Raw genomic sequence first — 12,900 nt, forward strand, 5'->3', positions numbered from 1 at the left:
TTTTTTTTTTTCTTTGCATGACTCTTTTATTCGAGCCACCGCATCTGCCCCAACGAAGAGCTCCCCAGACCCTGCCTCACCTTACACAAGAAAGGGCTTAGAGTCAGGGAGGAGGGACCTGTTGCTCCTCTCCCCGCAGGGGGAGGTCAAGATAGAGCCTGGGCTTCTTGGTTGTTGACCGTTCGGATTCCTCCCACAGCCTGTCTCTGCGGGGAACTGAGGATGCCCCACCCCCACCCTTCACGTCCCAGGTTGGGGGTGGGATCTGTAGGATTCCATTTTACTGATGTTTCGTAATGTATTTAATCATTCTCTTATTGAAATAGTTTGTCATCTTTAGTTATTACAAATAATGCTGAGGTACATTGTACTCACTTTTTGGATAAACTAGTTGTGGAACTCCTGGGTCTAAAGGTATATGCGTTTTTATTGTCCCCGATGAAGGTTGTGCAATTAATACCTCTACTAGCATTGTATTTGGAACAATATTTGGAATATTTGGAACTAGCAATAGTATTTGGAATAAACAGGGAACTGGAATCGTAGTGGCTTCTCGTTGGCTGAGCTGTGCTGTCATTTGCTGGGCTCTGACCATCTCTTGTTGGCTGGGCGGTGCTCTCATTGGCTGGGCTCTGCTGTTATTGGCTGAGCTGTGACTGGCTGCCATTGGCTGGGCTGTGCTCTCATTGGCTGGGTTGTGCACTCACTGGCTGAGCTATGCTCTCATTTGCTGGGCTTCTCACTGGCTGGGATCTGCTCTCGTTGGCTGAGCTGTGACTGGCTCTCATTGGCTGGGCTGTTCTGTCATTGGCTGGGCTGTTCTGTCATTGGCCGGGCTCTGCTCTCTTTGGCTGAGCTATGCTCTCATTGGCCGGGTTGGCCGGATGGGACGAACCCCTTCCTCCCAAGGGCTCAGGGAAGCCCAGGCTTCTTCCCGCTGGGAATGCTGAAGGGCCAAGAGGAGGGAGTGGTGGGCGGGAGCGCTCCCCCTGCTGGGCTCCACTGCGTGTTCGTGAGGGTTCCTTGATTCCGTTTCATTGCCTAGGAATTGAACATACGTATGGGAATATCTTAAGACCTACAGTTGTTAAGAAACTTAACTTAAATGTCCAATAATGGATTAATACTTGATGCCATCTTACGCAGGTACTAAAAGTATTGGTGAAGAGTTTAATAGATCCAAGGGATCTTTCCTTCATCCCAGAAACCTTATTGCGCTGACCAGGTGTCCCAGCAAATGAACTGAATTCTGACTCTACCTGCTTGAAGAGAGCACCACAGGTGAAGCTCTCAGGCCCACAAGACAGCCCTGCTCCCCCTGGTTGTCTCCTGTGCTTCTGACAGACCATGATCCCCTCCTCTGGGTCCCTTCATTTGCTAGAGCAGCTCACAGAACTTGGAGACCGTTGACTAGTAGATTACGGGTTTATTATGAAGGGTGCCAAAGGAACTGAATGAATGGCCAGAAGTAGAGATACATAGGGTGAGGTCTGCAAGGGTTCCTGGTGCCTTCTGCCTTATGGAGTTTGGAGCCCAGGGGCCTTTCATGTGGTTCACCAAACTGGAAGCCCTCTGACCCGCCTCCCTTCTTTTGAGTTGTTGTTGTTGTTTTAAGATTTTTTTTATTTGCCAGAGAGAGAGAGCACAAGCAATGGGAAGCAGCAGGCAGAGGGAGAGGGAGAAGCAGGCTCTCTGCTGAGCAGGGAGCCCGATGCAGGGCTCGATCCCAGGACCCTGGGTTCATGACCCTAGCCAAAGCAGATGCTCAACCAGCTGAGACACCCATGCACCCCTTCTTTTGAGTTTTTATGGAAGCTCCAACCCTCTAATCACAGTGGCCCCCCGGGCACCCACCCCCATCCTTAGGGCCTTCCCAAAGTCCCCTCATGAACATAAACCCAACTGTGGTGGAGAGGGGCTGGTTAAGCAGAACAAGACACCTGCTTCACCTTCATGGCTCCGAGGGGAGTTCAGGAACTGAGGACAAGAGACCAACCGTGGTAACAAAAGATGGGTCCTTTGCTCTTGGAAATTCCAAGGGTTTGGGGATGAAGACCAAAAACATATTTATTCTAAATCACAATATCACAACTTCCCTTTAATTCCTTTTGTGTTTCTCATAATAAGTTGCGTGTAGGAGGAGCTCAGGAAATGTTCGGGCGAAGACTATAGGGGAGAGTTGTTCCACATGCTGCGTGACCTGGGGCATTTAACAGCTGTGGCTGCAGCCAGAGCATCGTCTTCTCTTCCTGACCATCCGGCTGGTTTTCACTAGAAAATTTCCTATGGAGACTTATCAATTTGCACTCAAAAGAACTGCTTGATGGGTGTTTTTACACAAGTCTCTGATGCAGCAGAACTTCCTTCAGGATCTGTGGGCATCTCTGCAGGAGTAGGGATGAGGGGGAAGGACTGTTTTCCCTGCTGTGTGTATTTCCTGTACTTTCTGCTGGGAAAGATCTACAGCTATAGGTCTTCTCGAGCAAGACTGTAAGAATCATTTCTTGCTCTTGGTGTTAGCAGCTGAGGCTCAGGGTGTTTGAGTGACTGGATGAGACTGGCAGTGAGCTAGGGCTCCGAGTCTCCTTTGGGTGCCCTTGGCCCTGCACGTACACCTTCCTTTGTCATGTTCCTCTTTCTCTTGTACATACCTTTCAGAAATCTGTTCTTTTGAAAACCGGGATGACGCTTTGTGTGGTGGGAGAGGCCACAACACAGAAGCAAGTGGACTGTGAGCAGCAAGCAAGTCCTTGACCCCAGAGTGGAGTGTGCGAGGTGGTGTGCAGGGTCACTGCAGGAAGGGAAGGGGTGTTAGCCTGCCTAAAAGGAGCAGGGAATCAAACGAGGGCAAAGTGATTGCTCACTGGGGTCCAGCAGTGGCTTCACGAGGGAGGTGGCATTTGGTCCTGGCCCTGACTATGGGAGATTTGGACATGCTGAGGTGGAGAAAGGTCTTTTCAGGGTTTAGGACATATACAAGAGCCAGGGAGTCCTTTTGCTTGTCTGGAAGAGGGGATATACAAGAGGGCAGGGTGGGGTTGAAATTGTCACTGGGGTGGGATATGCTTGCTAGGATGGGGAGCAGAGAGCTTTGGGGGAAACCTCACTGACAGTGTGTCCCGTGGGTGGGTCTCTGCAGAGAGTTTGCACGGTTGGTTTTGTAAGGAGCAAAAGAACACAAAAGACACAGCAAACAGGAGAGTGACTTAGGGCCTTACTCCTAGAAGATTCATACTCCTGAATTGTTCTGATGTGTATGACGATGTGCTTTTAGGGTGCTTATTTCTTGCCTGAATCACAAATGAGTAAAAGAAATGCTCTCAGTTTCCTGTTTCTATGTCTGTATTCATTTTATTTATTTATTTATTTATTTATTTAAAGAATTTATTTATTTATTTGACAGAGAGAGACAGCCAGCAAGAGAGGGAACACAGGCAGGGGGAGTGGGAGAGGAAGAAGCAGGCTCCTAGTGGAGGAGCCTGATGTGGGGCTTGATCCCAGAACGCCGGGATCATGCCCTGAGCCGAAGGCAGACGCTTAACGACTGCGCCACCCAGGCGCCCCTGTATTCATTTTAGATCCACTGCTCATTTGAGGACGGTTGTCCATTCCATTTGTGGAATCTCTTTTCCCATCAGGGTGGAGGAGTCTCTTTACTGAAGTCGGAGATGTCCTGGGGGAGGGTCGTCAAGGGCCTTCTGGAAGAACAGACATGGTGGCCACCAGTCTTTGGGGTGTGAGAACGGCGCCTTGTGCAGTGGGGCTGGCAGTCCTGAACTCTAGGTGAGTTGCCAGCATGATACCATATGAAGTTGTGCAGCTTGGTTAGATGCCGCACAGGGTCCCTAACAGTAGATAGTAAACCCAGGAAGCCTTTCCAGGCCCATGTGAGGTAAGGCTGTAGTGCTGTATGCCTCCCACGTCCACATACTCACTTCCGTGGGGTGTTTGCAGGTGGTGCTACAGGCTTTGTCTTAGTCCTACTGCGTTTGTTTCTTCCTGTTGCTCTCCTGGATGTGGGGTCATTTTCTAAGTCCTGAGGTCCTGCTGAAGCTTGGGACTTGTACATCGTGTTTTGCTTTTTTTTTTTCCTGTGGAAGACCATCTCATATCCCTAACACTTAGCCTTGCGAGTGTCTCGGCTCCTGGCTTCTGGGGGTGGCTTGAGAAGCCCCGAGCTGAGTCTACCCACTGCCTTCCCTTGGTTGTGGGATTCCTTTGGCTGCTGCATAGTATGGGCAGCTGCGAACAATGAGGTTCAAGTCTCTGCAGCAGTGTGGATCCCTAGCGGTCAGGGCATGAGTGTTTCTTTCTGGAATGGTCTCTAGAACCCACTTTTTCTCCTGATGGTATTTGGTGTGAAGTCTGAGACACCTGGCTTTCTTTAAATGTCAATGCCCAGGTATGCTACGGTGTGTGTCTGCAGAGAGCATACCCAGAGCCCCCACAAAGCCCCCACACCTCTGGTGTGGACCCCGTTCTCTTAGCACTGGCACTGGATAACAGGAATTAAGATATGATACATCCCTTGTTTGCGCAGTTGCAACTAACCTGAATTTTTTGCTCCCAGGTAAGTTTTGATTTCTGAGTTGAGACTTCTTTCTCTTGTAGCCCAGTAGTCATCCATGGTGGGAAGGGTGGTCATTTTTGGGTACAGGAGGGAAGTGTATGTTCATTCTCAGTGGTGGGGGTGGTGGAAGGGCTAGCATGAGCTTAACTGCCTCTGGTCACCTGGCCACTCTCCTTTTTTGTCAGCATTACAGGTGGAAGAAGACCCATATCTTTTTCTGCTAGTGCCTCAAGCATCTTTGGAAGCGGAGGCAACAGTAAGAAGGAGAAGCTTTTTCTGCAGGATATAGTGGAGCTGATCCAAGCCAGAGCCTGCCAGAGGGTGGTGGTCATGGTGGGGGCCGGCATCAGCACGCCCAGTGGCATTCCGGACTTCAGGTACCCTGCGACGCCCAGCTCCTCCCTTGGCACCCTGGTCCGCCTTGCGGCCCCGCCCTCTTCCGCAGGGCTCAGAGCCTCTTGCTCCTTCTCGCAGGTCTCCCGGGAGTGGCCTCTACAGCAACCTGCAGCAGTACGGGCTCCCATACCCCGAGGCCATTTTCGAGCTCGCTTTCTTCTCTCACAACCCCAAGCCCTTTTTCACTTTGGCCAAGGAGCTGTACCTGCGGAGCTGCAGGCCCAACGTCATACACTACTTCCTCCGACTGCTGCACGACAAGGGGCTGCTCCAGCGGCTCTACACACAGAACATCGATGGGCTCGAGAGAGGTGAGCTCTCCTCTTCTGCAGGGAAGGCTTTGGGCGCCTGCTTCCAGGCAGTGCTCATACCCCGTCTCTGATCTCAAGCCCACTAGTTAGACCTTTGTCCCTGGCAAAAGTCCACCGTGTGTTTGAGAGTCACTGTTGGGATCTCATTGGTGGGCCTGATGTCCTGACATACTTGCTGGGCTGTGAGTTTCGGGTAGAACTAAAGTTGACATTGGGAGCTTCTAGTTTTGCTAATCTGATATGATGATTTCTTTTTTAAGAAATTTATTATGAAAATTTTTGACCACATAAAAATTAAGAGAGGAATGTAATGAACCCTTGTGCCCTCATCATAGCCAGTCTTCACTTTATCGTGTCTGTCTTCCTACCCCCCACCTTCTCTCTCAGCCCCAGTTATTTTGAAGCCAATCCCTGACATCATGAACTTAACCTATAAACAATCTGTAAGTACTTCACTGGGTGTCTCTAGAAGGTAAAGACCTTTAAAACATAACTACGATGTCACTGTCCCACAGAGAGATCACTATTGATGCCTAGTATTATCAGACTCTTTGTGTAATGATTTCCCGCTGTCCCGATAGCAGCCACAACCAGTGATTCGCAGCTGGGACTGTCTGCCCATCCACAGCTCAGAAGCTGACAGTGGGAACACGTAACTGTCGTAAGAAGTTACCTCTGTTTGTTTATCTAGTTTTTTTTCTTATTAATACAGTATTTATTTGTCTTCCCTCTGTCAAACCCTGAGCCAACCACTTTCCCCAGGCTGCCTGGGGAGGTATAGGAAAAGAAACATACAGGGCAGACAAGACACGGGAGAAAAACCTACAGGAGGTGGAGCCAACTCCTTCACATGGCGAAGAGGATGAGAAAGGCCACCATCAAGCAAAGGAGCCCCATGGCCTCCCAGAGGGCAAAGCCCAGAATGGCGTAGGAGAGCTGTTGCTTCAGAGAGGGATTCCTGGCATAACCGCTGATGAGGCTCCCAAACACAGTTCCAGTTCCAGCCCTAGAGCCAGCCACCCTTACTGTGGCAGCCCCAGCCCCCGTGACCTTGGCTGCTGTGTCGGTGTCCCTCGAGATGGCACTGGTTCGGGAGCTGCGGCTCAGGATGAGTGAGGTCAGGGGACACGGGGCTGCCCAGTTGCGGCTCTCGTCTGTCAGAGTCTCTGGTGGTTTTAGCACCACTGCAGACAGTGATGGGCTCAGCAGCTGAGAGTCTGTCCTGACCAAGGCCGGGGTGGAGACGAGCTGTGCAAGGTGTGCATTTTCAGGGTTGAGGGGCTGTGGCAGCAGAGCTGCTCCCGGTGCAGAGAAGACAGCGAGGGGTGTGGGGGGGCGCACTACAGTTTTGTGTTTTTTTGGGGAAACTTATTGTCTTTGTATAGTTTTTTTTTTTTTAAGATTTATTTATTTGAGAGAGAGAGTGAGAGCACACACACATGTGCCTATGGGGGGAGGAGCAGAGGTAGAGGGAGAGAAATCTCCAGCAGACCCCTGCTGAGCATGGAGCCTGCCTCGGGGCTCGATCCCACAACCCTGAGATCATGATCTGAGCCGAAATGGAGAGTCGGGTGCTCAACTGACTGAGCCCCCAGCTGCCCCTATATAGTTTTTTCTGCTTTTACTTGGTGTCTGTAGAACAGAAAATGTTTTCCTAGGTATCAGATGTAATTTTATCTGAACTTACATCAAACTTGTTGACAGGCTTTGTTTAACCATGATTTGGCTGCATCGGGGAGCCCTCATCCCTGTGCCTATTCTGGTCAGTGGGACGTTACCTGTAGGCTTGCACGGAGGGCTGTGACTCCCTCTGGGGGCTGCCGAGCTCAGAGCTTGTGGAGCTAGTGGCACTCAGCTTTGGTTTGAATTTCAGCGTCTGGCATCCCTGCCTCAAAGCTGGTGGAAGCTCATGGCTCCTTTGCCTCCGCCACGTGCACTGTCTGCCAGAGGCCGTCTCCAGGGAAGGACATTTGGGTGAGTTTTCATGCTGCCACTCCTCTCCCTTCTGCACTTTGCAGTGGGAGTGACCTGGAAAAGTGGCATTTATAAGCATTGTATTGGAAGGACAACAACAGTAATGGTATGAAATGTTTTTCTTTATTTTTAAATTGGAAAAGTAATACACACTTGTAAAATATTTAAAAATATGTAGAGAAAAATGTATCTCCCTTCAGTCAGCTCCTATAGCCCAGCCTGTAACAGTTTGGTGTATAATGTTCCAAGCCTTAAAAAAAAAGGCATATCTAAACATATGTGGCCATATCTGTGTGCCTACACCACACAGTGATCATTTTTTTAATAATAGGATTATTAAAAATTTTTAAAGCTTATTTACTTGAGAGAGAGAAAGAGAGAGTGCACAAGTGGGGGGGCAGAGGGAGAAGGAGAGAGAATCTCGAGCAGGTTCCCTGCTGAGCACGGAGCCGGATGCGGGGCTTGATCCTACAACCCTGAGATCATGATCTGAGCTGAAACCAAGAGTTGGACACTTAACTGACGGAGCCACCCAGGCGCTGCAGTAATAGGATTATTAAGTTTAATATTCTACAGACTGCTTTGCTACAGAACAAAATTTTATGGCCATCTTGTGTCAGCAGCTATAACTCTGCTTACTGTTTTTAGTAACTGGAGTATTAAATTTAGCCATTCACCTACTGTGGGATATTTTTTGATGTTTGTGATTTTTACTATTGAGATTAATGCATCAGTGACACTTGTGCTCATAGCCTTGTGTACTTCTGGGGATAGTTCCGGAGGATGGGTTTCTTCAAGCAGAATAGGATAGACTGGAAAATCTTAAATGAAACTCTGAAATATTGATGAGGCATAGGGCCCCGTCTTTTCTTTTTTAATGAGGTCAATTTCACATAACCGTAAAATTAAACATGCAAGTGTACAACTCACTGGCTTTAACATATTCACAGTGTTGTGCAACCACTACCTCTGTCTGATTCCAGAATATTTTCATCACCCCAAAGGAAAACTCTGTACCCACTAACCGGTCAGCCCCGTCCCCCGCTCCCCCACAACCCCTGGCCACCATTGACCCTTTCACTGTCTCCATGGTTTTGCCTTTTCCAGAAGTTCAGAGTTGGATTCGTACATATGCAGCCTTTTCAGACTGACTTCCTTCACTTAGATACCTTTAAGGTTCCTCTTTTCTTTTCACGGCTTCATAGATCACTTCTTTTTAGTGCTGAATAATATCCCCTGTTTGGATGGACCACAGTTATCTGTTCATCTACAGAAGGACATCTTGGCTCCGTCCATGTGTGGGCAGTTATGAACGAAACTGCTATAGACATCCACATGCAGGTTTTTGTGTGGACGTGAGTTTGCAAGGCCTTTGGTAAACACCAGGGACCGGGACTGCTGGATTGTGTGGTGAGAGCGCGTTCAGTGCCTTCGGTGTGGCCGCACCACTGCGTGTGTCCTCCAGCAACGAGTAAGAGCAACGTCTGGTGTTGTCTGTGTTCTAGAATTCGGCTGTTCTGATAGGCGTGTAATGTTGTTTTGTTGTAATGTGCAATTCCGTGATGACATATGATGTGAAACATCTTCTCAAATGCTCATTTGCCACCTGTACATCTTCTTTGGTGAGCTGTCTATTCAGGTCTTTGGCCCATTTTTTAATTAGGTTGCTCATCTTCTTATTGTTGAGTTTTAACAATATTTTTGTATATTATGGATAACAATCCTTTATCAGATGTCTTTTGTAAATATTTTCTCCTCATTTCCAAATATTGTCTTCTCATTTTCTTGACAATGTCTTTCACAGAACAAAGTTTTTAATTTTAATGAGGTCTAACATGTTTTTCTTTCATGGATTGTGCCTTTGGTGTTACCTCTGAGAAATCATTGCCAGCTCCTGCCCTGGTCCTTTGTAATAGCAGCAGAAACAAGGGGGCTAAGGGGCTGGTACTTTAGGGGCCTACATTTGCTGGAGTTGAAAATTGAGAGTGGTAGTGGTCTTTCTTTTAGGTGACTCATCTAGGATGCCAATGAGCTGGTTTGCCAAATTAACTAAGTCTGGAGTGGACAAGGTTTCCCATAAGATGATGGTTCAGCTCATTAATAAATGGAATTAAAGGCTACCTGGGTGGATTTAGCATCTAAAGGAAGAATTTTCTTTGAAGACAACGTGGAGTCGATTGTTGATAGTCACGAACAGGTTCGTCAAGCCTGAATCTTGTTTCACTCAGCAGTCTTAGGAAAAGGTACCGTAATTGCTTGATGTTGGCTTGCAGCCCTCTCGGGAGCTCCAGGGTGTGACCTAAAATCTGCTGCCGTTAGTGGAGGGCAGGGAGAGACCGAAGAGGCGGCCACTCCAGGTTCGTGGGTGTCCGTTTTAATCATCAAGGGAACTGACATACAAGGCTTGTCCTGGGCAGCAGCAGGATGGCTGGATCCCCACACCCGCCTTCAAATCTTAAGAGTTTATCAAGAGGCTGTAACTGGGCTCAGCCCTGTCTACTCTGCAGGTGTTCGCAACACCACACCACATCACCATCTCAAGGCTATGTCCTTGGAGCAGACTCTGCGGCGGGAAAGGCAAGGGGAGCCCACATCCCAAGGACAGGGGAATGGAGTGAGGAGCCTCCAAGTGCTGGGGTCCAGGTCACAGCTCAACTGGTGGTCATATCTTTTTGATGATCTTCCCCAACACTCAGTGGAGATTTCCAGAGAGTGTTCTAACACCTTGCCAAAACTCAGGCATCTGTTTCTCTAAATCCCTTTCCGGATGCTCCCATTGGGCTGGTTTTATCCAGTGTTTGGCCTGACCCTCACCAATAAGCATGTGGACCAATTGATATAAATCTGAGAAATCAGATTAGTAAGTTTGAGTAACTGTTTTACATTCTTCAGCAAATTTATGGGGTCCTCAGTCACTTTAGGAAAATCTTTGACTATGGCTTGGAATTCAGCCTTAGTCCAGGCAACATAAGCAATTTGGCATTCATTTGGACCCCCAGCAGAGTTAACTTTAGAGGGGTAGGTATTAACAGGTTTAGGAGAAGGCGGGTGGGGATAGGTTTGGAGGTAAAGGGAAGCTCAGCGAAAGGATTAGGATGAGGGGTGGGTATAGGGGAGGTGGGGACAGTGCTGAGGGAAGAGGAAAATGGTGCCAGAGGCGGGGTCTGAGTGCAAGGTGGCCCCACCTGTCTGGAGACAAAGGAGGTGGGGAAGGCAAGATTCAGAAGCTGCAATGACTTCTTTCAGTTGTTTGCCTCTTTGCAAAGTACTATTTCTAAATTAACAAATGAACCAAAGGTGAACAAACTTTGAATCCTAAAAATGTTTGGGAGCCTCAAGGCTTACCCTCAAACCCCAGGGTTGGCGAGAAAGCTGCAGCCCGACTGGGTCTGTGGGTACTGGCACCTGTTTGCTCACCAGCCTCAGAGTCTCTGGGGGTAGCTCCCTGCATCCCACTTCTGACACCTTCAAACTAAAACTGCCAGTTACTTTACCAGCAAAATGGGCTCATTCGGGAATAGTAGAAAACGTGCATTTTGGGACAAGCAAGCTACGGCAAAACTAGGCAAGTCCAAACAACAAAGGAGAGGGACATTTGATCGAGAGGAGGGAGGGAGCTGGGAGGGGCTGGAGAAACAGTTCAGGGGAATGACGGTGTCTTGGCAGCTGAATCACTGGGGTGGCCAATTTGTTGTAGAGGGGTGGTCACATCTTCCCCTTTTGGGGCCTGCCTGATGGTTCTTTCCTGTTGAGCGTTCTTCTGTTGGGTCTGTAGTTTGTAATTCTTTGTGTGATTGATGGTGAGTGGTAGGGTTCCTTCCAGCCTCCTGAATCCACATGAGCAAGGTCTTTATTAATTTTCATAATGTCCAGCACCATTTGTTGAAGAAATGAGATTTGCTTCTACTGTGTGAGTGTACTTCTGGGCTCTCTGTTCTGTTCCGCTGACATGTTCACCGGTTCCTACAGCAGTGCCACAGTCCTAATTCCTGTAGCTTTTTGTAATAAGTCTTGAAGTCGGGTAGTGTCAGTCTTGTACTTCTCCATCAATATTGTGTGTTGGCTGTTCTGGTCTTTTGCTTTTCCTATAAACTTTTGAATCAGTTTTTCACTGTCCTTTGCATATTTTTAAACCTTTTCTCTTTGTCTTTGGAGTTTTGCACTTGTACAGTGGTATATCTCCATATGGATTTCCTTTTGCGTACTTATTCTGCTTAAAATTTGTAGGGCTTTCTGAATCTGTGGTTGGAGATCTTTCATCATTGCTGGAAAAATTCTTGGCCATTGCCTCTTAGATGTTGATTGCCTCTCCCACTCCCTCTTCTCCCTTGTGGAGCTCTGCTTAAACTCCCATGAGACCATCTCAGGCTCCCACCTGTGGCTCTTCTGCGTGTTCAATCTTACTTCTCTGTGCTGTGTTCTGAATAATGTCTTTTGATCTGTTTTCCAGTTTATCAACCCTCTGTTCTGTTGTGCAGAATAAAGCTCTTCCACTGAGTGCTAATTTTTGTTACTTTGTTTGGAAAAGGTTTAAGGAGATGTAAAACCTCAGTCAGCAGTAGGCTTATTTCCAGATCTGAATTACTTGCCCTATTTTTTTCTTCCAAATTTTTATTTAAATTCTAGTTAGTTAATATATAGTATAGTATTGGTTTCAGGAGTAAAATTTAGTGATTCATCACCTGTATACAACACCCAGTGCTCATCACAAGTGCCTTCCTAATTTTTGATGCTTTTTATTACTGGAAGTTCTCTTTGGTTCTTTTTCAAATCCACTACATTATTTTTTATAGTTTCTATCTCCAACAGATACTTCAAACCTGTCTTTTTTTTTTAAGAAAATAATTAAACACAATATGCTCTTAATCTGTATTTGATAGTATCTGAAGTCTTTGAGTAGTCTCTCTTCCGTCCGTTGTCTCTGCTCGTTCTGGCTGGGCTCAGCTTGCTAAAATGAGGCCAGGAAGGTTTGCCTTAGAAAATGGTGTCCTCTTTCTTAGGCTCCCTCCTTTGAAACCCAGCCCAGCATATCAACACAGGCATCTTAAGGCATAATAACGATTTCTGTCTACCTCACCTTGGCCTGCGAGGAAGCGGTCTGCGGTCATGCTACTTTAAACTTCAGCCTGAATGTCTTCCGGGGCAAAGGCAACATCATGCTCACTTCAGCTAAAATCAGGGACAAATTTTATATCACCTTTCTCATTGAATCACGCCTAGTGTAGGCCAGATGCCTACAGAGTACCTCCAGAGGACTGTGTCATCTACTGAGAATTTCCTTAGCGTCTGAATGTCTCTGACAGCCACCCAGGTGCACAGCATGGTGCCACATGTGCTAGTCACCCTGTGCCCTTCGGGATCCGCTCTCAAATAATGCACCCTGTCCCCAGCTTTAGGGCACTATGGGAAACAAAATTGGCAAAATGTCAATAAATGCCAAAGCTGGGTTCATGATTCAGCTGTTGTGAATGTTTGAAAATTTCTTAGTAAAAGCAATCTTTTTTTTTTTTTTTTAACTTAAATCCCAGTTAGGTAACATACAGTGTTATATTAGTTTCAGGTGTACAATTTAGTGACCCGCTTCCATATGTCGCCTGGTGCTCATCACAGCAAGTGCACTTCTCAGTCCCCATCCCCTCTTCACCCCTT

General features: G+C 47.5%; 1 protein-coding gene across 12 annotated transcripts in view; it reads left to right on the forward strand.

Moving 5' to 3' along the window:
- Positions 1-12,900, forward strand: part of SIRT3 (sirtuin 3) — a 22,144-nt gene that overhangs the window by 3,202 nt on the left and 6,042 nt on the right. For 6 of the 12 annotated variants that reach the window (XM_040639779.1, XM_040639782.1, XM_040639778.1 and 3 more), the window contains exons 2-7: positions 3,639-3,783; positions 4,756-4,947; positions 5,045-5,277; positions 5,665-5,720; positions 6,982-7,039; positions 7,151-7,251. In XM_040639779.1, the coding sequence (XP_040495713.1) occupies positions 3,639-3,783; positions 4,756-4,947; positions 5,045-5,277; positions 5,665-5,720; positions 6,982-7,039; positions 7,151-7,251 (785 nt within the window). Of the gene's footprint in view, positions 1-1,187; positions 1,282-3,638; positions 3,784-4,755; positions 4,948-5,044; positions 5,278-5,664; positions 5,721-6,119; positions 6,395-6,981; positions 7,040-7,150; positions 7,252-12,900 lie in introns of those variants that run through there. The other 6 variants (XM_008699580.2, XM_040639787.1, XM_040639784.1 and 3 more) reach the window with 6 other exon arrangements.

The sequence above is a fragment of the Ursus maritimus genome, unplaced genomic scaffold (assembly GCF_017311325.1).
Source record: "Ursus maritimus isolate PB19 unplaced genomic scaffold, ASM1731132v1 scaffold_23, whole genome shotgun sequence".
NCBI lineage: Eukaryota > Metazoa > Chordata > Mammalia > Carnivora > Ursidae > Ursus > Ursus maritimus.